This window comes from Ascidiella aspersa, chromosome 7, assembly GCF_963924565.1.
Source record: "Ascidiella aspersa chromosome 7, kaAscAspe10.2, whole genome shotgun sequence".
Classification (NCBI taxonomy): Eukaryota; Metazoa; Chordata; class Ascidiacea; order Phlebobranchia; family Ascidiidae; genus Ascidiella; species Ascidiella aspersa.
Window position 1 is genome coordinate 10363592 of NC_139453.1, and position 26382 is coordinate 10389973.

The 26382-nt window shown below is 35.8% G+C and overlaps 2 protein-coding genes across 3 annotated transcripts; one reads left to right on the plus strand and one right to left on the minus strand.

Moving 5' to 3' along the window:
* Positions 1-396: 396 nt before the first annotated feature.
* LOC146137674 (THO complex subunit 1-like) lies at positions 397-11920 on the plus strand. 2 transcript variants are annotated; one of them, XM_083393481.1, is made up of 16 exons: positions 397-606; positions 951-1179; positions 2182-2319; positions 2470-2606; positions 2856-3016; positions 3147-3252; positions 3345-3433; positions 3802-3936; positions 4285-4402; positions 5886-6067; positions 6851-7000; positions 7993-8155; positions 8773-8887; positions 9274-9381; positions 10582-10739; positions 11646-11920. In XM_083393481.1, the coding sequence occupies exons 1-16, from the start codon at positions 562-564 to the stop codon at positions 11742-11744; spliced, it is 2133 nt and encodes a 710-aa protein (XP_083249607.1). In that variant the 5' UTR covers positions 397-561; the 3' UTR covers positions 11745-11920. The 2 variants fall into 2 exon arrangements, with proteins under 2 accessions (XP_083249607.1, XP_083249608.1); XM_083393482.1 differs by having other exon boundaries at positions 9274-9375.
* A 200-nt stretch (positions 11921-12120) lies between these two features.
* LOC146137675 (uncharacterized) lies at positions 12121-24777 on the minus strand. Its single transcript, XM_083393951.1, has 10 exons — positions 24631-24777; positions 24252-24338; positions 23895-24018; positions 22907-23157; positions 22372-22430; positions 18375-18579; positions 17487-17645; positions 15515-15625; positions 14945-15069; positions 12121-13914 (listed from the first exon to the last, which is right to left on the minus strand). The coding sequence occupies exons 1-10, from the start codon at positions 24718-24720 to the stop codon at positions 13680-13682; spliced, it is 1446 nt and encodes a 481-aa protein (XP_083250077.1). The 5' UTR covers positions 24721-24777; the 3' UTR covers positions 12121-13679.
* Positions 24778-26382: the final 1605 nt, after the last annotated feature.

Consider the following 26382-nt stretch of genomic DNA (forward strand, 5'->3'; position numbering starts at 1 on the left):
TGGTCTGTCATATCACATCGAAAATAATAAACTGCGAAATAATATTTTATGAATCTATCAAAAAACTTAAAATCTTTCTCATAATCAACCCAACCCCTCTTTTTGGAGAAATATCCCAACTCTCCATCGAACCAACTATAAGAAATTGAACTTATGTTTTGCATTTTGTGGTGATACCCATATAAGAAGAACTTTTGTAATCCTGCCGGTGTCAATTATATCTATTATTATAGCGGATAAGGTGAATATTCGAATATGTATTTGTACATAAAACCTTTTTCTTAAACGTAAATATAATAACTGTTGTAATAATGGTTACTTCCCTTAACAGAAAGTTGACCAAACATAGAAATCAAAATTATTCTCCTAAATTGTTCAGTTTGTGTGTGGCTGAACTAAGCTGTAAAGTTTAAAGTATTTCCCAATCACTAGTAAAACATGTAAAATAGATTTTAAAATATTTTAATTAAGTTTGCAAACTTGTAATTTAAGCGGTAAACTATATACAGAAACAACTAGTTATATTAATTTTGGAATCCAATCATCATCATTCATATAATCATGGGAACCGAATTTTTATTTCAAAAGTCAAGGCAAACTTTTAAGGTATGTTGTTTGTGTAATGCACATTTTCGTGAATAACTAAGAGTGTAATTAGGCGTAATTTAAGCCATTCAGTTTATTATATAGACTGAAAATTTATTTGCGGGACAAAAGCAGACATCGTAGAACTTTCAAATTTTTAAGCATAGAATGGTATGTAGGTGGGTATTTGAGGTTTATGAGTCTGCACCCCTAGGCACCTCAAATTGGTGGACAAAAAAACAAAATTGTGACTTCATCGTTTTAGTTCTTGGCAGCTATCAACGCGTATTTATTTATTTATATTTGGGAATCAGATCAGATTCTGAGCAGGCGAGGTTTTACTTATATATACTTGTACGTTTTAGGACACTCTACTCAAAGACATCAAAAAGAAGAATGTAGAAAATGTTTCGTTTTTCACGGAAATGTACACACAATTCTCGGGTTCTGAGGCTGAGAAAAGGACAGTCACCGATCAAACACTTCGGGACCTTATTAAAGAAAAAATCGGCAAAAAAGACCATCTGAAATCTACAACATCAGTGAAAGAGATGCTTAATATCATCGCCATTTCAGTTGCCGTGGCTAAAAATGGTGATCATTTTATAATGAACTATATTTCCAAAAAAAAGGGAAAATTTATAAAAGACTTGGGCAACTAGATAATTCTAGTTTCCTAATTCAATAAATTAGAGCAAAATGCAGCCAATTCTAATTGTTATCTAATTTGGGAATTGCTTGTGTAATCTAATTCTAGTTCCAAACTAATTTAGATTTTACCAAATCTGCTGCTTTGTCCAACAGCATTTTAAATCTGTCAGTTAAAACAAAAAAATTAAATTAACACTCTTTGGTTGGAACGACTTATGCTCACACTTATACCATTCACGTTCATATTAGAATAATTTGCGATTTAAATTAAATTATTTGTAAATAATTAAATGAAAATCTAGTTCAAATTCTAGATTAAATTCAATTTTTAGGAATTCGGTTATTCTAATTTTAATCTAATTTAAAAAAAAACTCAAAATCTAATTCTAATTCTAATCTAATTTGGAAAAACTAAAATGCTCTAGATTTAATTCTAATCTAATTGTGAAAAGCTAATATAATTTAGTTGTCCAAGTTTGGTCTCAACCAGCAATTCCCAAAGTATGGGTCTCAAAGGTTGAAAAAAAATGGGTTACAGCGGGACGATTCAAATCTGCCAGAAACTTAACTGTTTTATTCATTTGATCCATTTTAACATAAACTGGATCCAGTGCACAAAACAAATCATGTCGCAAAAATAATTTTTTTTGACAGCTTAGAATTATTTTTTCAAATTGACAATATTTTAAGCGATATGCAAAATCTCTTTTTTGCCTAATGATTCATTCATTGATTTAAATCTAAAGTTATGTAAATTCAAAGTTAATTTTTTTTCAAACAAAAGCATTTTTTAATTAGCATAAAAAATAGTTACAAGTAATACCTGTAATTCATAAAAATAATTAATAAACTTCAAATCAAAATCGGTAAACCTCTAATTGACCATTATTTCAGATATTTGGTTAGCTGAGTATTAGTTGTGTTATTATTATTGTATTTCACCAGGTTTTTGCACCCCTAGTATGCCCTTCATACTGCTCGCTGACATTCTGGATTGCTACACATTGGACATGTGCGACCAGGTGTTTCAATACATTGAGGAGCGCGTTGCAATTTGGAAGTCTGCTCTGTTTTATACTGCAGGTAGCTTTATGTAATGTTTATATATATACATGTATTATGGAGTAAGCAATCATCATTTTTTTCAGGTAGTATTGTATGTTTGTTATATATTGTTAAAAAAGTAATAAAGTTATTTTTACTGTTTTGGCCTGTAACTGTACAACGTTTCAGGAAAAAACTATCTTTTGCGGATGTGCAATGATCTGTTACGAAGACTCTCGCAATCGCAGAACACCGTTTTTTGTGGCAGAATTCAGCTGTTTCTTGCAAGGCTCTTTCCGCTATCTGAAAAGTCTGCCCTAAATCTGGTATATATGCTGAAACTGCTAGGTCCATTGTTTGATTCATTATTATCAATATATTTAAGTCTACAAGATGTTGAAAGTGTTTTCCTATATCAATGTTTTATATTCAACCAGGCTTCAAAACGTTATTTTTATTTTGATTGAAACTGTATGTAAACTCTGAATATTTTTTTTAAATTAATGATATACACAATATAATTGTATGTATAACAACTGTTATAAAAACAATAATAACAACTCACAAACATTAAGGTCAGTCAATTCAATATGGACAATGTAACGATCTTCAACAAAGATGCGGGCAAAGGACCAACATCTAGCGATGATAGTTTGAATAAGCAGGACGAGTCAATGGAAGTTGATGCCATTGAAGTTAATGCTGAAGAGGATTTCAATATCGAGAAAAAAGAAACGTAACTAAACAAAATTTAATATACTTTGTGGTTTTCCATAACTGCCATGTCGGCTCTCAGTGTTCGCATCATACGGTTTATATTTTTATCATAGTGTAAAATCTAAACATTTGTGTTTACAATACTCCAGAGACATCGTGGACTACAAACTGTACAACGACATTTGGAGTTTGCAAGACATGTTCAGATATCCAGTGCAATGTTACAACAAAGACCTTTGGGAGAAATTTGTCGGGGTGAGTTATTTTGTGAATATTTTATTGAGCAATATCAATGTATTTTTTTTTACTTTCACAAGAGACATTACCATGTACATCATTATTTTTAGCATGCCAACTCGCTGTTCAGAGTCTTTTCAAGTTTTAAACTGGAAGATGTTCAAGGCAGCAAGCGTTTACCATCAACACAGCAACCCAGGTTTACAGAAAATGAGATTGTATCGTATTAAAATGCACACTTGCCATTTGGGTGGGTGTGTACCAATCATTACTCGCCCAGACGAGATAAAACGTAGCGAATTTACGCCCTACTGTACTTTATGTATGACTTTTTACCATGTGTGACGCACGTATTTAATCAATGTTCATTGTCATGCGACAAGCGAGTGTTAATAGCCATTGATGCCAAGACGTTTTTAGTCTTACGTTTAAGATAAGTTATCTCACGTCAAAAAATTAAATCGATCTGATAACTGATGTTTGCTTTATCAAGCTTTTTATTTAGGCATTCTTATGTGGTTATCCCTGTCGTATTGCAGCTCACTTCATTATTGTTTTATCGTACAGCGCTCATTTCTCCAAATTCCTTACCTCGGAAAAGCTGACAAACCTGCAACTTAACGACTACATGTTTCGCCGCCAAGTTCTCACCCAATTTCTCATCTTGTTTCAGTATCTAACATCCTTAGTTAAATTTAAAAGGTACTTATAGCTTTACGTTTAAAGCAAGTTTTTCCACAGGGTTGTTAAATTATTACAGATTTTCATGTCACCTAGCACTGGCTTCGGGAGAAGTACAAAGTTTTAAACGAAAGAGCTTAGCACCTGTAGCATTTGATATTCTCAATACGTTACAGCACCGTTGGTCCCTTATTAATTGGAAACACTAAACCTATTATTATTGAATGTCATCGAAATAATTATCAAACTTTTCTAGTCTGCAAAACATTGGTGTAAAAAATACTGCCTTATAAAAGTTCCACTTACAATATCTATATATAAATTTCCAAAGAGATAGAATATTTACTTTTATTTGCCTAATCATTTTAGTAACCAAATGTCGCTGACCGAAGCTCAGAAAAAGTGGATCAAGGATACAGAGAAAACGATATTTGAAATCCTTGACGAGACGCCACCGAACGGCAAACAGTTCACGAAATACATCAAGGTCTGTAACGTTAACTACAACAACCTTGGTACAGCGAATATATATATACAAAGAATTAGCGCGTGAGGACATGGCTAAACAGAAACTAACCTAAACTTCATGTAAAAATGGGCCTTGAAGGCCGAAAGGTGTTTTTTCCTCGACCTTTCTGAATAACGAGTATCAAGAGAATGCTTGACTGGACTCCTAAATCTTCGATATTATTTGTCACCTATAGTTTCACAAACTTAACATGTTGACATAATATACTCTATTGAGGAATAGTGCAAACTTTAAGCGTATAGAATTCGATTCACCCTTCAAAACTCGTTTGCTTACTGAGCTCAATTGGAAGAGATATTCCAACGCACTCGTTTTGCTTAGTGAAGTGGTTTCGACATGGTATTTTGCCAAGTGATTTCGATTCGACTTGTTGCACTTAAAATTCGTTTCACCTCCACCCATTACGCACTAAACCCGTTTTTGCACACTTAGATTCGTTTGATCGACCGAACCCATTTTGGCTCGTAAATTCACGCACTCAACTTGTTTTAAATCGCGCTTTTTGCCTACGTACTCATTTCACTTACTTAACTCGTTGTGGCCCGTTTTTAACTCAGTAGATTTATATTGCTGTTACGCTGTTTTGTTCTAATCTCATTTAATTTATCGAACTCGGTATATCCCAGCACCTTAAACTCCTTCGAACTCGCTATTTTGTTCTAATCTAATTTAAATTACCGAACTTGTTGGGACTCGTTTTGTTCATTCGAACGTGCTATATTTTTCCTACTAAATTTGAATTACCGAACTCGTTGCAACTCATTTTTCCGATTCATTAAACTCGTTCGAACTCGCTATAATTTTGAATTATCTCGTTTAAATTACCGAACTCGTTGGGACTCGTTTTTCCAACTCTTTAAACTCGTTTGAACGGTCAGTTTTGTTCGAATCTCTTTTATAAATTACCCAACTCGTTGGGACTCGTTTTTCCAACACCTTAACTCGTTCGAAAGCGCCATATTTTTAATATCTCATTTAAATTACCGCACTCGTTGCAAAGCCTAGTCTTTTAAAAAAAATTAAAATCATGGTCAACTTATTATTAGAGCGTCTCAAATCCAAGTCACGTCTTGTCATAAAAAAGAAACGCTAAACTATTAAAATTGGTAAACTCGTTCGATTTATCCTGGTTTAGAACGCGGCGGTAGATCTTGTAAAAAAAAATTAAATGACCGATCTCATTGCAAAACGTTATACCAACACCTTAAACTCGTTCGAACGCGCCATATTTTTATTATCTAATTTTAATTTCGAACTCGTTACGACTCGTTATTCAAACACCCTCAACTCGTTCGAACGTGCTGTTTTGTTCCGAGTCTCATTTTAAAAACCAAACTTGTTATTCAAAATCATTAAACTCGTTCGAAAGCGGTGTTTTGTTCGATTCTTAATTACCAAACTCGTTTTGTTACCTCTTTAAACTTGTTCGAACGCGTCGCAGCACATTCTGGCGCGCGAGGAGTTCTGGATCGCCTGGAAGAACGAAAGCTGCCCGAGCTTCATGAAGGAGCAGAGCAAAAAGCAGACGGTCGAGCCACCGGCGCTGAAACGACGGAAGATGAACCCGAACGCTCACTTGATCGCCGAGGATTTTGTCGCCGGCCGCCCCCTGGGAATGGGAAGGTAAAAATCGGCAAAAATCTGCTCGTTTTTTCAAGAAGTTTCCGTTTTAGTTTTTTTAATAGGGGTGGTTAACGTTTTGTAACGTTTTTCATATTTCTAAAAAGGACAAAAAAACTTTTTTTTCCCAAAATTTTATCAGTCTTTATATCTTCTGCCTTGTTGAAATACAAAAATCATATTATTGTTCAAATTTCAATTTCCGTCACTTTATAAATAATGCATAATTTAAAAAAACGCTAGTTTCTAAGCATTCCCGTTGTCCCTAAATCATAAAAATCGCATTCACATTCACCATAAATTGAAAAGTATTTTTCCAACTTTTTCTAATGTTTGTTATTTTTGTAACTGCAATTAAGCAAAATGATGACATTATCTGCATTTGGTAATATCAGTAAATCACGCCCATTTTTCAGTCTACATAAGTTACAGAGATGAAAGATAAACATAAAAGATTCAATATGCGATTGCAGATCTCGTTTATTTTGACCCAGTTTTTTATTCAAAATACGAAGAATAGTAATTTTTATCCCCTTGCAAAAACTTAACATTCCATCATAATCTTGAAAACCAATAATTTTGTAATTTTGTGTTTGTATTACCCCTTGCAAACAAATTGCTACAGCTAAGCGGAAAAATAGTAATTTTCTCACATACCGCTCCGAAAAAAACGTCCCATCGAAGTATGCGCAAATATCTTCGCGTATACTGTCAATAGCGCCGTCTCTTTGAAAATCGGAAGGCGTGGCTCCAAACTTTACCATTGACCCTTGACCTCACTTACAGCCCCGAACTGACCCGCCTGTGGAACCTGTGCCCCGACAACCTCCAGGCCTGTCGCTCAGCGTCGCGCGGTTTCGTTCCCTCACTCAAGGACTTCTTCGGCGAATGTATCGAGCAGGAAGACCCGAAGAACCAGATCGAAGACCAGTACAAGTGAGTTGGAACCATCAACCTATATTCTCCTGTTTTCTTATAAGCAGATGTACATTCGGTTTGAAACAACTCGAATCCGACTGGAGACCATTATATTAACCGTAACCATGTTTTAGTTATAGTGTTACACTAATTTACAGGAGAATACTTTACAAAGCTGGCAATTCAGATTAGACACTATTAAAAGATCTTACAAGATATATTTACATTTTGCCAATATAGGCCTCGCCAGTATATCTTGATTCCTTTGCTGGTAAAATATATCTATACAAAGTATTTTTCCATAAATTAGCGTAACAGTAACTAAAACATGGTTACGGTTAATACTATAGATGGTTTTAAGTCGAAGTCAAGATGTTTTAAACCGACTGTACACCTCTGCCTTTAAGAGCTGTTACTGATCAGGAAATAAGGTCGACATTTATCTTGCAAGGTTCAAGGTGATCTCCATTATCACAGATTCAGTGCAACATCCAATTTACAGGAGCCCTACCGAACGGTCGGTCAGATACCAAGCGCTACACGAAGTGTCTTAAACTGTATCAATATGAACGAAACGTTAATAAAACACTATAAGACGTAAAACAATAAAACGCGGCCAACGTCTAAATAGGGGGCGCAAACGTAAATTGTAATAGGTTCCAATCTTCTTAGTTACCTCTAAACCCGACTGCTTTAATTTTCCTCTCAGTCCCACAAACAACCACAACGAGGGAAAAATGATGCCGTCCGCTAAATTACGGTGCCTGTTTCGTACAATACAAAGTCCAAATGGTGAAAATGTGAATAACGTATAACATGTTTTGTTAAATGAATGTGCTGTTTTGTTAACTTATTTTTTCAAAGCTAAAAACGCGTGTTTTTCGGCCAGTTTACCTAAAGCGTGAACATAGGTCTGCGGTTCGAGTCTCTTTCTCTTCCCTTTTTACACATTTTTTTTACAATAGTTATTTTAGATTTGGCATCGTTTTTATTCTTTTTTCTTGCCCCAGACTAGTCAAGAACTCAAATTTCCAGTGGAAGGCTCTGCGTCTGCTGTCCAAGCGCAGTCAGCTGTTCTTCATGAGCCAACCTGCCCAGATGCAATTCAAGGACGTTCCTGACTACCTCAGCACCATCGTTAAGAAGCTAGAAAAGGAGTTTCCGAAACCAAAGGTAACCAAAAACAAATTCCACGAATCAAAGATGTATTAGAAAATCTGCTATTAAACCTCATTCTGGCAATGGTTTTCAATTTTGCATCGGCTATGTTTCCGCTAATAGAATTTCCGCCTGTATGATTTGCATTCGTTCTAAATAAGCCATGTTAATTAGCGCGTTGACCGTTGACCCTATCTTTTAAGCTCGTTTACCAATTTTGTTCTACTCTGCGGACGGTCACCCGTTTTTAAAGAGCAAATAAACCCCACAAAGCAGTGTTTAAAGTAAGACGTAGCGGCGTGGAACAGCATTCCAGTAAAATTATTTTTGCGGATACGCCGTACTTGCATTTTTTTTTACCTGGTCATCTCCATCGTTCACCAGGCCATCCCGGCAATCCGCCATAGCCCTAAATGAATTTAAATCAAGGATTCAGTTGCGCATTTTCGCACTACGCCGAAGGATAACCTTAGATTACCCCAAGGTTTTTTGTTTAAAACGTCCGGTTATGACGTAATTTAGTGACTTCATCTCTGAACATTTTTATCGTTTTCCTAAGAAAATCAATATGCTTTCACTCCTGGTACAAAATTTGCTTTCCAAGTAACAAAAGAGTATTTTTTGTTCCGCAGGTCCCTGAATCAGAGTTGCCCGAGAGCGCGGCGAAAGATGAAACGACCAAGGATAGCGAAATGAAACCGCCAGATGCTGTCCCTGAAGAAGATGCGAACGGCAAAGACGCGGAAGGTGAGCTTCAATATTGCTTAGTGAAAAATTTTCACCCGCTACCCTATGTTTTAGTATGATTGCACATGTTAGTATTCACTACCGTTATTTTAAACCAGTAATACTCAACCAATGAGTCGCTTCTTTAAAGTAGGTTGGTTGCCATTGAATTAGGTTGGGTTCCTGACTGCACTAGTTTTATGTGATTAAAGTAATTGAGGTTGGTTGTAAGCAAAAAGGCTTACCAAAGAGAAAAAAAGCCAAAAAAACACAGTTTTCAAGATTTCCAAATCTCTCTCGGCACCATTGAGCGATGTGATTGGGAACCACTAAGACTAGCCTATAGTAACGCAGTGTTCTTAATGCCATTCTACGTTTTTCTGATTTTATTTGTCGCGGTACAACAGGAGACGACGGTGTACTGGACGCTGATGGAGAGAGCAACGACCTTGAAGAAGACGAATCTCTGCTCGCTGAAAGCCAAGATGAAAACGAAGAAGCCAGCGAAGGTAACGGTTCGTTTACTGTCCTAAATTTTCATAACTGGAGCTTAACATGGCGACAACTAATTAAATCTTTTTTATGTGTGATGTGCATAGACAAACTTTCAAATTACTGATTTGTAACGTAGTATTGGATAACACATCTTGGTATTGTTCGCTAAACTACCTGGTATTTGATTTAGCGTTCCGCAGTACTGGAAAGGTTGTTCTCAAATCGTAAAAATATGACAAAGAAAAATAAATTTAAACGTCTGGTTATAATCTCTCAGTTAACTCGTTGCTTAAAGTCTCGCAATTTGTACAAGTGGTTTAAAGGTCTTGGTGACTGCGAAGGTTGTTTTTAAATCATAAAACTTAAATAACAAATTAAAACTCAATTTAAACGTTTGATTGTAATCTGCGTTTAGTATTACTATATCGTCGTTTCGACACTAGTGTTATGGATGTCGGCTTTACTTTTTAGTCAAAACATCCCATATCTACTGTTTGATAAACAATCAAATTATAAAGGTGGGTACAGGGTGGTTGTTAATTTCTTACGCAGTCAACTAGGTGTTGGAAACAACTCTGTTACAATTCGTGATAGAGTTACCAATATTTACTAAATCAAAACCTTGCCGTTAAGCATACGTAAACATTAGTTCATCAAAAGACTATGCAAATTTTGGCAATGGAAAATGAAATAAAGCGATAAATATGGCCGGATGAAACTAATTTATTGTGTTTAAAACGAAACTGAAATAAACCGAAAAACCTGTCGAATCTGTTTCTGCCCTTGGTTTGCTCTTAATTCAATCAATTCAAGTATTTCAATTAATTCTGTTTTTGAATGTTGCTGTTGAAATATACGTCTATATCAGGGGTTCTTAACTGGGGTCCATGGACCCCTTGGGGGTAGGTGAACTAGTTACAGGGGGTCCATAAAAGCCTAATTGAACTATTAGTGTATATTTAATTAATCTTTTTTCAAAGAAAAATTAGGCTATAGTTAAAAATAAAACGTTTTTGCACTGATTTTGGACTAAAAACATCAATTTTTTAGGTCAGTTTGTATTATGACGTCTCAAGGTCACTGTATCTCAATTTCTTGCTGACACTGATCCATGCGAAGCAAGCTTTTTTTAGGGTCCGCGGTAAAAACGTATAAGAACCCCTGGTCTATATAGATATACCTTGTTGGTAACTAAAACGAATTCACTTTCATTTCAACAGAACCCGCCGGCGCAGCGTCGGACAGCCTGACCAGTGATGACGTCACCAGTTTCGCGACCAAGATCGGCGCCGAGTGGAAAAAGCTGGCGCCGCACCTCGGCATCAAGGACAAGGACGTGAAGGAGATAGAAGGAGACTCGGACGACGACGTTTTGCAGGTGACGCAACCGGGGTGTTCCTGATTGGTAGTGTTTTTATTACTTGTTTTTTTTTAAACTCTTTTATAAATGGATGTACGTCGGGCATCTGATAATTCGTATGTCGGACAGACCACTCATAACATAAGGCAGGCATACTTGACCTGGGCAGCCGACCACCTGGACTGTTGTTGCTATTTTTAGCAAAACTCTTGGCATGGACTTACGAAATTTCGCGAATACCTTGACTAGTACATTTGAAAATAACTTGATTACAACACTGCGCATATCATAGTACACCGGGAGACTTTAGGACAGTGGTCGTCGGACTGTGGGCCGTGAGTTACTTTTGAATAGTTTAATGTTATCATGTAGTTGTGGGCCGCGTGAGAGCCGTACATTTAATTGCACTGCATTTTAAAAGTTGGTGTGGTAAACATTTTTATCTTGTCTCCGCGTGGATCATGTCCAAGTGCCAAATGTTGCTCTGAGAGTCTAAGGCAGAGGCGAATTTTTCGCGATACGCACAATTACACTGGATTTCAGCTTCATATTTGAGCCCAAGTTCGTTTGAGAACAAAGAACAGTTGTTTTATAGCGTAACTTTTTGACGTCATTTTAATGCCCCCAACTCAAATATCCTGAGTCCGTCACTGTTTTATCTGTTTAATTATAGTTATTTCTAAATCAGCAAAATATAGAATTTAGCTAATTTCTGTTTTAAGCGGGCTATCGATGTTAAACAAGTAACTCTCGTTCTCTTGTCTATTAATTGCACGTTATCTAAAATATACATTTGTGAATTTTTGTGAAATACACAACCCCAATGCAAACCGTTAATTAATAACCTCTACCAATATCTTCAACGGTGCGTACCTTCGTCGTATTTATCGGCGTTTCTTAACGTTATACACTTTTTGTTTTAAGGCAAGACAGACCCTAGTAACGTGGCAGGACCATGCCAAATCCGGAGCCACGAAGACTTCTCTCCTGGAAGCTCTGAAAGCAGGCGGAATCGAGGTCTGATCAATTTGTTTGTCAAAATAAGCGTGAACGTGGTCTCGAAGATAAGCGAAGTTGTTCGGTCGTGCAAGTATGGCTTGTACAGTGTAACCAGCAAGTGATGGCAATCGTCAACAACTTTGGAGCATTAGACCTATTTCAATCATTTATTTTCGTTTTCAAATAAAATTCGAACCATCGTTGTGTTGTGCTTACAAACTGCTTAGGAAAGATGGCAGAAGAGGTGCGAACTTAAATCAGTATTCAATAAGTTTTGCTTTAGGTTTGCTCCTATCTGTACTATAATGTTTTTTTGTTTCGAAACGCCTTAACTTTTACAACATCAACAAGAACTAGACGCTAAAATTCTGCCACCTGTCAGAAGTGAAAAACTAATCGGTTGGACATCAAGGATTATTTTATTTCATAACAGTAGGCCAAGAAAATTAAATATTGAGATAAAATATGTTAAACTGTTACAAATATACGGTAATAAATAACTACCACATTCAAAAAGTTATCTGTGAAACGTTCGACAACGAATGTTAGAAGGTAGATTCGTACCATGACATAACGATAATCTCGTTTTGTTTGCAATCGAAATTTAAACAAAATTATTTTTTGCTGCGCGATTTGCAATAATAAAAGTCAGGTTGCTATTAAAAAGTAATTTTGAGAAAATAACAATTACAGTGGTATTGGGAAGGAATAGGATTACAATAAGCTACACTGACTTAAACAGCCAGTCGCAAAATACATTAATGACTATGCAGTATGCACGCTCCGCGAAAAAAATTAAAACCGGCATATATCAAAATACATGTTTCGTATGAGATACTTCACTGGAACATCTGAGTATACCATCCTTGTAAATACCAATAGGTAAAAAATAAATACGTGAAACTGCTAATATGGCTTGATATAGGAAACACATATATATGGCTTGTAACAACTATAGAGGTTAAATATCAAAAGTCGGTATAAGGTAGGCTACACAAAAGGGATTATAGGTTTAGGGCGAGAAAGTTACGGACAATAAGAAAGTACTTGCAAAAACTTTTAAATCTTGAAAAGCTGTAACAAAGAAAACATTCCTATTTCGATGGTTTGTCGAGCCGCTATTGAGGCGGTAATCCGTTTGTCGATGAAAGGGCAACCCTAGTTTGAAGGGTCCCTAAAACGGTCTCAATTGCTGTTTGAACGACTTGAAATGACAAAACCCAGAGCTGCAAACGGGAAAATCGACTAAACTTTGACCACACATTTCACCTTGCTGGAAGGATTGTTTGCCTAACCAGTGCAAAATTGGGACATAGATATTGCTGATATTTAAAAAAAACTCCCGACCGATGTGTTGCAAATAGGTCTGTTGCACAAGATGCAAGAACACTTGATAAGTTATTTAATGTTGAAAGGCCAAACGTAAACAATCAAGGGGACCAATCATATAACAAATTTCAGTCTAATTTTTTTTAGGGTGAACTCAATTTTCAAGTTTTTTTGTAATAAATTGACGTCATATTAAAAGACTGCCAGACAGGGACGGATTGAGAAGTATTTTCTAATTCTAAGTGTACTTTTATGGTGATAAATGTCTCTTTTGTGACACTCTTGGGTTTAATAATTAGGCCTAAAAGGATTTATAGCGGAGAAGCTAAAATTGTTCAATCTAATAAGTCTGCACTTGGGGGGTTCGTGGAGACAGACAATAATTAACCGACAGCTAAAAACTAAAAAAAACTTGTCAAAATACTATAAGGGAAAAATTAAATTTATATGTCTTCTAGGGTTTTCTCAGGCCACGGGCATGCCGGAAGAACAATTGAAGAGCAAGGTTTACAGAAGTAAAGTCATTACGGCTGAAGAGAAATTACGGTTTGCAACCAGCGAACGCGAGGGGATTTTCCCGTTGGGCTATCCCCATCCTGCAAGGAGCGTGACGTCACGTCCCTTTATTCATCAAAATATAACGCCACTCTCCAGGTGCATGTCTTTCATATAGCGATCTAACGGCCAGTCGCCTTTCCGTCTGGAAAACCTAGAATAGTCATCTTCGTCGCCACGGCCGCCCTCGTTACCATGGTGATTGTGCGTCTCGTCGTGCTCCCGGATCGAGGTGAGGAAGGGGTCCGGCTGCAGGTCGCCGCCCGCCTGGAAGACCGCGTCCTCCCGCAAGAAGTCCGGGTCCTCCGCACTAAATTCGCGCACATCACGGATTATTTGGTTTCATGGGAAAACATAATAAGACCTACGAGGCAACTAAATCTCAAGCAGAATGATGTATAAAACCATAGTACTAAGACCACCGACATAATAAAGCCAAAAATAGAAAAATCCACAACGGAATAAGATCTAAATCGGTTAAATAAAATCTAAACCTGTCAAAAAAATACGACCTAAGTTCATGCGAATAAGGCCAAAAATAACGCCTGAAGCTTTGGGTAGAGTGTATGTGACGATCGGGGGCCGTCGGTCTGGCATCGGATGTTTTGGTGACGAAGTTTGGACGCTCTAGGTTGACGGACGACGCTGTTTTGACACCGTATTTTTGCCCCTATTTGGGGTTATTGGGGTAGGGTTAGAAATAGGGTACGGTGAAAATTAACATGGGAGTTAGTGATGTACTTCGGGGTAGGGTTTGGGCTTATGCCAAAGATTGTAAAGGATGATTTTGACCATTTAAGTCTTATTCCGACGGATTTAGGACTTTCTGAATTAGACCTTATTACGATCAGGTATAGTAGTCCTATTTTTGTCTTATACGGAACTGTGTTTTAGTCCGACGTTGATGTTGTTCTAATTAGGTCTTGTGGCTAGAGTACGGTTTTATCTTAACATAATGGTTTATTGTGTATTCAAAAGTTGGTTATTGTTGGACCGTTTGTTATTAAAAAGATGCCGTGTGAAAATTTCCAGATGCTTTTTTTCTAAGTCTAAGCCAATGGTTGTGTAGTATTGGCTTTTTAACATTAGTTACTGAACTGGCAGAAACTTTGTCAGCAGTATAATAATTGTACAACGCACGTAATCGCTACCCACCACAAAGCAACCATACAGCGACAGACGCCGAGAAAAACTACAATAATATTCAGCTAAATTTTAATAGTAGTTTTTTAATAGAAAACGAATGTCAAGTAAATAGGTCATGGAAAAACGGTGCCAAGTAGATAATTTTGCGTACGCTACACTCTATAGTCCACTCAAATGCCACAAAATGGACTCACGGTTGGGGCGAGGTCCTGTGCACAGACTCGTGGTCGGGTGTGGTCGAATGTGCGTTCATGCGACGCTCGTACTCGTTACCCAGTCTGTCACCAACGCTCGGAGTCTTCTCGTGCATCTTGCACGCCTGTCGAACCAGAGTATACCTTACAGTGAAGGTTAAACGAAAGCAGCAATTCGCCGAGCCGACGACTATGTTACCAAAAGCTTCTGACATAAAAAAGCTGTAGGATTTTGTATCTGTTACGAAAATTAAATCGACGAAATGCTGGAAAGTGTTTTGCACGTTAGTTCCTTTGTTTTTATTAATAAACGCCAACATGCACTAAACTAAAATGGCATTAAAAATGCCGAAATCTCCTTTTTTGCATAACAAATAGTTGAACTGTATGCCGCGAACGGACGAAGAAAATCATCCTATCAAATGTTCATTTCACTTTTTGTCGATTAAGTCGTTGAAAATAAGATAAAACAGTCGTGGAACCTGAACGCGTCAAACAAAAAAATTTTATTAAGTGGAAAATGGTATTAAGAGTATAGTATGTTGTTCACTACGAACAGGCCTGACATACCTCCAAATATTGCTCCTTCAAATGTCTTTGTCGACTTGGACTGGGAGAATAACCTTGCTTGCGATTTTCCGGCTGGATTCCGCGACAGTTCCATATGCCAGGCTGGTTGTGCTGTCAAAAAATTGATAAACTTAACACATCGGTATCTTGAACCACAAATCACAAAACACTTTGAGACAATTTGACATGGGCACATTTGTATAATATTACGATTTAAGATATATGTGTTTTATCTCAAAATTAAATATGCTTTTGCTTTTGCTATCATACTATATTCGTAACAACACACACTGACAAAACAAGGATAAATATTTATTTTAAATTTGAAAGGTCAGAAAATAGAAAAAACACGAAATATAAAAAGCAAGCATGTACTGTAAGCCTTCGCTACAGTGCATTGCAGGTCTAAAAAATGTTTAAAACATGATTTCTACGAAGTTTACACAGGTAAAGTTTAGCACATTATTTTTCGATTGTCATAAAATATTAAAGTCTTAATTTCATGCAGTTTACACGAAACGGTTATCTATAGTTTTCATTTTGTGTTTATAAATGAAAAATACAGGCATAGCCAGAGTGTGATTACCGAACATGTATAGCTACCGGGTCAATACGCGATTGACAATTTAAGATACAGGGTACGTTTGGGTTGAATCACAAACAATTGTTTGTCTTGGTGGCTCAATGGGATCATGTTTATTTCGGCCTTTTCAGAGACGCGCAAATGAAATCGATATGGGGCAAAGGATCTATTGACGTGAAATCACCTACGTATAGTTCCTACAAGATATCCATCGAAAGACGAATGACATTTATTTGATCTTTCAAGCGTCGTTTAACAGCACAATCAAAATTAGACCCATTTAGCCACTTATTACAAAGTATCTAAACGTTTAAAAATATTATTAACAGGTCTTGAGAATATTACCTAATTGGTACAAAAAGCCGGGTGTACCTCGGGTGTACTAAACCAAGTTCGGTATAGGCCTTAGTCTTAATAAGAACAAAAAACAACAAATACCAAACGACAGAAGATTCTTAGAAACCTAAATAGAATAAATTCTAACACCGTTTATAAAAAAGGAAACATCCTATAAACAAAAACAACAGTATTTTCCTTTAAAGAAATGCTGTTTAAACGTTAATTGAGTCGTAAGTATTATTTGGGTAAACGGAGTCGTTTATTTATCCGATTTCATAACCGTTATTTATTTATAACTTAATAATAAATTGCAAAGCCAAACAGGGACGAGTAGATCGACATCATCTTGATTAAAACGTTTCGATTGTTATCAATTGTGCCCCACCTTATGTAGGTCATGCTTGAATTACATCTCAATCACACTAACTGAATATGCTACAAGCTCGGATCGAAGCGTCTTAATCAAGATGAATTCGATCTACTTGACTTTTTTGGCTTTGCAATTAATTATCACGCTACATTACAGATCCGTGCATAGCGTATACCGAAATTTAAACTTTATTTTTCAATTTCACTACACTATAGAACAGGGATGGCGAACCACTGACTCGCGTGTTACGAAGTGACCCACCACAGATTTTTTATGGCCCACTTGTCTCTTTAAAAATACCGAAATGTTATCGATCATTTTCAGGAAAAGATAAATGTCAATTCTTGGTTAAATAGCACTACATACTTAAATCAGGGCTGCCCAATCAGTGAGTCGTGCAAAAGTGTTTTAGGGGTGGCGAGTATAGGCCTACAATAACTTCACTTCAGCAAACGCGTGTAGAATAGCATACAACTAAAAGTTTCGCATAAAATTAGCAAATAATTAAATATATGACCAACTTGTGTATTTTGTAAGAATTAAGGTCGTGTTTGTGATTGACGCGATAAAAAGGTTTGTCATCACTAAAATAGGACAAAAACCTTACTCTGGTAGTTAAAACTACAGGCAGTTTTTACAAAGAACTAGGATTGAATGAAAAGCAAACTAAAACCAAATACCTTGACGGGCATCATCGGCTTTAACTTGGCTTTGAGCAATCTTCCCTGGCGCGAATCCAGTCTTGTGGGATCCGGCATTCTTCCGATGGCGTGTCGTATTCGGGAAAGTGTGAAAGCAGTCGTGGCTCTCATTTCCTCACCGGCCAAGACCAAATCATCCTGAACAGATATAATTGGTGTTATACTATTTTTATTTTTTGGTTCGAACGACCAGTTTTTTTCAGCCCTTTTATGACAGGCTGAAAACGACGGACTCTTGGAAAATTTTTGATTATGGGATAATCGTAATTTTTAATTGTTACGTGTTAATTTGTCAAACCCTATATGCCAGCTGTCTATAATTCGACAAATTTCCGACAAACACTGATTCACTAAAGTAAAATGCTTATTCACAAAAACGTAAAATTAAAAAAAGGCAACTTTAGTTTTTTTTTTAATTAGTGTAGTGTAGAATAAGAAAAATACTTTTTTCGTTTGCCAAAATTAAAAATCAAACCAAAATAAAAGTAGAAGTACTTTTAATCAAATGTACCGGTAGCCTTCAAAAGACTAACCAATCAGATATTCAATAATACAAGCAACACAATGCTTGAAAAATCTAAAGGCATTTACAGTATGGTATCAAGTCAATAAAGTATACCTCGAAATATCGAACCAGGTATTCATAACGTGAAAAATTTAAAGCGTGAAAAATGTATTCATAACGTGAAAAATTTACCTTAGAATGCTGGCAATATTTCTATATAGCTTGCTTACGCATTGTTATTACGCTATACGGTATCAGATTGGATGAGAAATACTTTTGGTCCAAAATATCGGGCATCGGTATTGGAATACAAATTTGTTAGCGACATGCCTAACTAGTAATATACGTCGCGGTCCGCCTACCTCCGGCTTGTAATTGACGTCCATGGTAAGGGCGGGAACCTGCTTGAAGGGCATCTTAACAAAGAGGTTGGGCTTGGCGGGCAGTGGTTCCTCGGCCCTCCAACGTGAAGACGACACACTGCTCAAGGCACGACTCCCGGCCCTGCTTCCAGCCGACCGGTGATTGCGCCAAAGTCGGCCCTTGCTCGAACGTGGCACCGTGGCCCTTGAACACATTTTCGACGATAGAGTGTTAGTCGACATTCTATTTACGTAGAGAGTATATATCAGAATAAGTAAACTTGTAACGAGATTTTGCTATGAAACAGATGCGTAGCGGCTCGTTACATGCAAAACACATTTTCTTGTTTTTAGGAGTATTTGTGGACATTGCATTTACAGCGATATATATTAGACCCATCGTACTTCGAAGCAAAGACCTCCGGTTATTATTGTTTATGCGTCACTAACATACGTCTATGCGGGCATGTGCCTGTGGATTTATTAGATTTCATTGTTCTTATCGCCTTTTATTCGCACTTGCGCTTTACTTCGTGCATTTTAGTCGCTTTCTTTTCTACTTTGACCTGAAGAAGCACGATTGTGCGAAAGCTTGTCGAGAATCAATGTAATACTTTTTTTTATATACTGCAACCTGATTACCCTATTTAGAATTAGACAAACACGACCTTTTACAAAGATATATAAATATATGTATATCCGAATCGGTAAATTTGGGACGACACTTTTCTATGCAACAGACATGTAGCGGCACCTTACACACAAAACAAATTTTCTTGTTTTTTAATTAACAGACTGGTCATTCCTAAACTTTTAATGTGAATCAGTGTTCGGTAGTTATGTCCGATTATATCAAATCAGTGACGATACCTGACGTCAAGTGGTAGTATCGGTACTTGTACGATACCAGGATGGTATCGGCACCGATCCAATAATAAATTAATTTGTAGGCTACATTTGAGCGTTCATTTGAGAGCCAAGTTATCGATATTCCCAGTGATATTTTTTATTTAGAAAATGGTTTTTAAAAAATTAAAACAATCAAGGATAACTCAGTTTCCTAACATTAAAGAAAGTTGTTGCCTAAAAACTAACATCTTCAAGTTTTTAACATCACTATTCCTTGTTTGGCCATGTTGTAACGTCATTTAGTATCGGATTTGACAATAGTATATTTTGTCAAAATATCGGCTATCGTGTTTAGAAACTAATAACGAAGGAACGGGCATTCCCAATGTAAAGTCACTTTCAGTTACTCAGTGTATACGTAAATTTGTAATCCAGTAAAACAAGAAATGTTTTTGCTTTATTGAACGATGCGGTAAAACATTTATAGAAAGTATTTTCGCGTTATTTAAGTGATACGGTAAAAGGTTTAAAGAACTTTGTCAATTTATTGAACAACTTACTAATTGTAAATATTACATCTGGTGCATTAGTGAGGTAAATATAAGACTGTGACGCTATTGGCATTATTGTATGCAAAAGGCGTGTAATGCTATCTTAACTTGCAACAGTCGTATTTTTTTCGGAGTTAATACAGATTAAACCAAGGGTGTCAAACTCAAACATGCCGGCGTGCCAATTTTTATCTGATAACTTCTTCCCGTGCCAAAGTTTCGTAACCGAACCAGTTCTTTTTAATCATAAAAGCGCTTATTTTACTAAAAATAAGAACGTTTATTTAAACGTGAAAAAAAAACTGTCTAGTAGAAATGGGCATCACTACATCAAAGTGTCTCTCGGTGAGCTGGCTTTTGTTTCTTCACACCAAGCTATATAATATTATGTGAATGCTAACCTCCACACAGTATAATGTTACTATATCAAAAGTCATTGTTGGTTGTCGTGATTGCCGCGATTGTTTTATATTGTGAACAAACAATGGTATATTGTGAACAAACAAACTGGCTGTATAACAAACTTAGCATTTTCTGACAATTGGCTGAATAACAAATTGAGCTTCATGGGCGATTGGCGAAATAGCAATTTTAGTATTTTTTGGGGAGGGCTTACGTGCCATTTTTTATTAGGTCCGCTTGTTGGACACCCCTGGATTAAACCAATACGGTATATATTGTCTTTGACTTTATATCTATATATAAACTGTAAATTATTCCAAGACTATTAGGCATAAGGAAATGAATTTTGGATATCGCGTACTAAAAAAAATATACCTAATATCGAATAGATAAAATCTGATATCGGTGAAACAGTCAATTTATAGTTAAAATATGGAAAGGAAATATTTGATATTGGGAATTCAAACAAAATAAAACAGGTATTACCCATTTTTGTTAGCAAGACATTACATATTTATCCTTATTGTTACATGTAAGAAGCTTTCAAAAAAAAAACATACTTCCTATGCCCCGTCGCTTTAGAGTTCTTTGCGTTTGGAATAGCGCATATTTCATCACCCAAGTATAGCGCTTTGCAATGCAAATAACATATAGTGGATATTACTGATTACGTATCAGGTCATGTAAAAGTTTAGGTCGATGTTAACAATTTAAATATAAATGCTAAACGTTGACAAATTGAAACCTATACCTTTGCATTGACTTTGATATGTTTTGTTGATCTAACAAGTTTGTTGATCTCCAACAACTAGCCTAAAAACCGATACGATTATATAAAATGTCAAAAGGCAGAACAAACACACAAAAAGAATTGCGTTAAATACAAGTCAAACAAAAGCCAGTTGTTTTACATATATGCTCACTGATTTGAGCGATCAGTAGATCAGAACCTTCAAGGACAAAGCAGCATAAGTCGCCATACATTTTGTCTCAAGGCAGTGCGTATAATCGACAAATGGTTTGAACACAGAACTACAAAAACTAACATGTTTTATTGAATTTATCAAATTTCCACCAAATTTAATTAATTTTACCTTTCTTCTTGTGTCTCAACTGTAAGCATCCCTTCGCAATAATCTAATTTAGTCCGGCGAGTTAAAAGTGGTTTAAACTCTTGACGAAATACAAGTGTGTCTGAGAGCCTGTACAACTAGCCTACAGCTTCAAATAAAACTGGCGACTGGCAAAAGTAGGCTTGGAAAAACGTTGTATTTCGACCAAACTCTACATCTACACTTGTGGGAAAACCTGACAAACTCACATTTAACAAATCCACATGTGTTAGCTATTTGACCTTACAATCCATATATTTTGATATAAATGTTTTTTTTTAGCTTATCGACCGCCAGAACCTTTAACAGCTCCGGGGTCAAACGACGACCCTCCGCAGTTCCCAGTGTCACCTCTTTATGACAAAAACACATTAGGCGCCCCCGCCGAGCGTTTTCCACCAAAACAGCTTAACAAGTCCTGTGCTTTTATTACAGAAGCGCGAACAAAGGCGCAACGTCGAACCGTAAACAGCTTAAGAACACCGGCGACTGCTACATAGACTAATCGCGAGTGGGAATAACTCCGACCCTTCGAAGTTTTGCCGCCTCCTTCACACAAAGTGACAAAAAGGTCACCGATTTTTATTAGTCGTGATTTCCAACCCAGGTTCAGTCGGAGGGCTGCCTTAACAGCAGGAATTAGCATTTGGTAGTGTGTCTTTTTCGTAACGTAGGATAAAAAAATGACTATTTTTAGTAAAATTACTACTGAAAGGCGAAAGACAGAAGAGAAACGTATAGTCAAGTTACCTCGAAAGTTTCGTTGAATTTAAGTTAAAATTTAAAAGGGGATTAAAGGTATCGATTTGATGACAACGTTTGAACGATCGAATAGACAGTGAGTCGTTTACAAAAAATGAACAAGGCAATGTGAGTAATTATAGTCTTGATTTTCATTTGGCTTAGAAACAGGTAAATTACACGAGACAGGTTTTGAAATTAAGACAAACAACCCAATTGTTTGTATGGGCCAATAAGCGGTTTGCACACAGCAGTTGAAATATCAATATCAATACTTACAATCGAGTTTGCTGCTGGACGTTGTAATTTTTTTCTTGGTAAACGACATTGTGTTGATCGGGCGACTGATCCCCGTTATATCGCGACAAAGGACGTTCTGGGATCACAACACCAGGTGAAACCTGTTACACAACCGGGTTTTCCAAAAAGGTTTTATTAATATGGGCCTTGATAAAAACTATTCATAAATTTCATTGGAGATTTTAAAAAAAAAAACTTATTCGTTAATGCATAGAAATAAAACAAAATATCCATGCCTGTTTCAGCGTTTTATCCACAGAAAATAAAATATATTTCTGACAAATATAAGTAGACATTATAAGACAATATTTATGCTTTTATCGGTTATTTTATGAAGTGTCTTTAGAAAACATACAGGAGTCACATTGAGTAGTGTAAAAATTCTGATGATTTCTTGCTTACTTTCGTATATATTACACGATAAACTTTCAAGCTGCGTGCATCCCTTTGGTCATTAAAGCAGTTATTTAGGTAACAATGTACAATTTGCGATCAACAATATTAATGTTAGATGACTAAATAAGTGCAGCGTTCAGGAATTTAAGATAATAAAATTATTAGGGCAATAGCAACAGACCTCGTAAAATTGCGGATGGGGTCTTCTCTGCTTTCCACTTCCACGCCTGGCAAGCGAAGTCAGGGATTGGATGATCTGCTGCTTTTTGATCATCAGTTCCTCTTTGTGTCTCTGCCTCCGCACCTCCAGCTCTTTTGATTGCTCCCGTGGCAACGCTCTGGATGCAGTTCTGGGTGCTTCTCTGCTAGAAGGTCGCTGGTTTGGGGCAAGAGGTACGTTCACAATGTGAACAGGGGATATATGATCCATGCCTGAAAAGAGTTTGGAAACATGAAGCAACAATTTTAGAGTTTGGTTTAGTGGTTAATAAAATATATTTCATAATTAATAATTTGATTATGGACAAAAAAAAATAGTTTTTATAAGTATACATAGTATTTTAATTAGAAAATAATTAAATCTAGATATACATAATGATAGGTAGCAGTTAATCAATGGTATCACATGTTAGTTCATTCTCTTCTTTATTTAAAAATCTCTTTACATATATTTATATGGTAGGTAATGGAATTTTGAGAGAAAACTATGCATTTTAAGTTAAATTCGATACAAATAGCAATGTTAGAATTTTGTTAGTGTAAAATTATAACTGAGGGTGTTCATAAGTTCTGTCACAATTACAAAATTTTGTTATTCAGTCAGTTCTCAATATATACTTTAACCAGGTTTGATTTATTTTAAATGTTGTTTTCCAGTTTTTAATTAAACTAATTTTTTTTGTTTCAGATTTAATTTTATTATGTGTTTAATGAATGAATTATTAGGTCCTTTATATAATGGCTATTCCTCGAAAAGGCTCAATGTGTATCCTGGTTTATTGAAATCAAATTGGATGTATAGATTAGGCAAAATTACAGAAGTAAGTAATAAGTATGCAAAAATTGACTATCACAGCCTTTAATTTGTAAATGTCACAAGAATTTATGAAGTGAAGTTAATGTGGTGAATGCAGAAAGAAGTGGGTGACCAAGAACAATATATAACTTACCATCTTGTTTTTGATTGGAAATGTCCTTTCCAGCACTATTTGGAGCTGGATCATTTAAGGATAAAAATCTAACATCTTCTTGCGGAACAGGGTCAGTCATTAACTGCTGGGCAAGAAATCTTGTCTGAAACAAATTGCAATAAAACCACTCACATAGCAAAAAATAATTTACAATTCAAAACAAGGTTTTAAATTTTGTTAAATTTTTTTAAATTTTCAGGCATATAATTTAAAAAAAACAATATATATATTACAAACAAATGGAAAAGATGTACAAATGCAAAGTATGGATTATAAGGTAATACTGTTATTCAAACAGTCAAATTAGCAAGTATGATAATTACTTTACATTTATACCTGCTGGGCTTCCTTATAGTAGTCTGGTTTTCTGTTGTGTTGTTCTTGAAATTTGACTGTGGTACTGTTTGGATTTATAATTTGAACCTAAAATATATATAGTTTATATACATACTATGTTAGAAATAATTGAGGACTATGGGTGTCTTCAAATCTAGTGTTTTTAATGATTGCATACTACTTGGGCACCCAAATTGTCAACAGATGCACATGTTGCACTAATTTGATAAGGTTCAAGTGTATAGCATACATTAAAAAAACATGTATTCCATTTTTGTATTATGCCTTTTTAGCTGGGTTGTTAATTAGAAGCTTCTTTATTTTCATCATTACTTCTTATTTATTTTAAAAAAGACTATTCTAATATTAACTTGAATACCTGTTTAATATGAACATCATGGTAAGTGGCGTTTAAAATTGAATTATCATCTGGTGCCAAAAGGTCATCAAATACGATTTCACTAATCATGATGCTTGTAAGTTGCACAGGCAAAAATTTTTTTTGTAGAACTTCCTACGATTACTATTTTAAATAATCTATACATAAAATCTTAATTACAAAAAACTAGTAATGATACGCCAAAGGTGTTAAGCGTACCCCATTATGCAATATGGCAAAATGCGGACATATATAGCATGAGCATATTACACTAGTCATACTTTTTACAGTGGACTGTTGCAAGTGATGAACAGCAATAGAGCACACAAAATATTACAAAGACCAGAAACAGCTGTTTTAAAACACACAGTGAAGACGGTGCAGAGGTACAATTTACATTGTGTAACAATTTTTTAAAAATATACTTGAAAATTATTTGGACCTGATAAAGGTTTTACTACAAAACTTTTTGTTCACAAAGTGAGTTGAACATCTGTAATATATGGTAGAATCCAGATTTGAAAATAATAAAACTGACAAGATTTATTTATGTTGTATTTAGGGGAATTAAAATATAAAATGCATGACCTACACAAGTGTAGAAAAACATTCTAGTGAACCAAGGAGATGAACATGAAATATGAGCATGGTCTGTCTCCAGTCTGCATTTCATGGCAATTCACAACAGATCTGGGGTGTACAGTGCCAAAATATGAAGTGTGCATGTGTGCGATAACGTTGTTTGCACACCTGAGGTGCGGAATCCAACCAAATTTCAACCTTTTTTCGGAGTTTAACTGTGCTGTACTAATTTAGGTGTGCACACAAAATTATTTGAAAACACATGGGGTGTGCACCTGACACAGAATGCAGACTGAACTATCCTGAAGTAATCGTTCAGTTTAGGTTGTTTTAGGTGTTTATTCTGTCTAGAGTTTAAAGCTAAAGTTGACTGAAAAAAAACGCCTACTATAAAACGCCTACTATTTTAACTAAAACAAAACAATGGAAAAGGTGAAACACCAGGTGTATTCCCTAACTTATTTTATAACTATGGCAACGGTAACTTTTGTGTTTTCAATAGATTTCTTAAGGAACATAAATGATTTGGAAACAGTATTTAATAGTTTATAAATAAATGTCGAATATTTACAACTAAAACGGAAAAATGATATACTTAAAAACTTTGGTAATAGTTCTCCTTTGCCAAGTTCACCAATGAACGCTTTGTTATTAACCTAAATATGAAATTAGCACGTTTGGACATTGCAAGTGACAAAGACGGGCCATAAATCAAGGCAATGGGAAATAGGTTCAATTGACATTTGATGCAATAGAAGTTAAACCATTTGGTTGTTGTGGCAACGTTCTGATGTTAAGTTGTAATGCGCTGGCGATAATATAAGCTAAAAGTAAAGCCATTCGATTCGATAACTTCGTTAAAAAATGTAGTCTTTACTATCAAACAAGTGAAACTAATATATTAGTCAGGTTTTAGAGTAAAATATTTCCCTGCTTTACTAATATTTTTATCTTTGATTTTTAACGAAATATTTCTGAGAAATTTACCTGTAGATGTAGAAAACTCCGAGCGGCATCACTGAAAAAGCTGAAATGCATAAATTTGTTTGATTTTGCCGAAGCATTCGTCGAGGAGAATAAATACTATCGGCTCCAGTGTTGTCGGACATCCCTTTTGGTTATAGGCTAGGGGAATAAAATGTATCTTAGTTACCGGAACTTGCTTAAAGG

Excerpts from the sequence above, each read along its gene's own strand:
- LOC146137674 (XM_083393481.1), top strand. The coding sequence starts at position 562 with ATGGGAACCGAATTTTTATTTCAAAAGTCAAGGCAAACTTTTAAG. Across the intron at positions 607-950 it reads AGTCAAGGCAAACTTTTAAG|GACACTCTACTCAAAGACAT; the intron begins GTATGTTGTTTG and ends TGTACGTTTTAG. Across the intron at positions 8,156-8,772 it reads AGGAGTTTCCGAAACCAAAG|GTCCCTGAATCAGAGTTGCC; the intron begins GTAACCAAAAAC and ends TTTGTTCCGCAG.
- LOC146137675 (XM_083393951.1), bottom strand. The coding sequence starts at position 24,720 with ATGATTAGTGAAATCGTATTTGATGACCTTTTGGCACCAGATGATAAT. Across the intron at positions 24,019-24,251 it reads ACTATAAGGAAGCCCAGCAG|ACAAGATTTCTTGCCCAGCA; the intron begins GTATAAATGTAA and ends AATTTGTTTCAG. Across the intron at positions 17,646-18,374 it reads ACGTCAATTACAAGCCGGAG|GATGATTTGGTCTTGGCCGG; the intron begins GTAGGCGGACCG and ends ATATCTGTTCAG.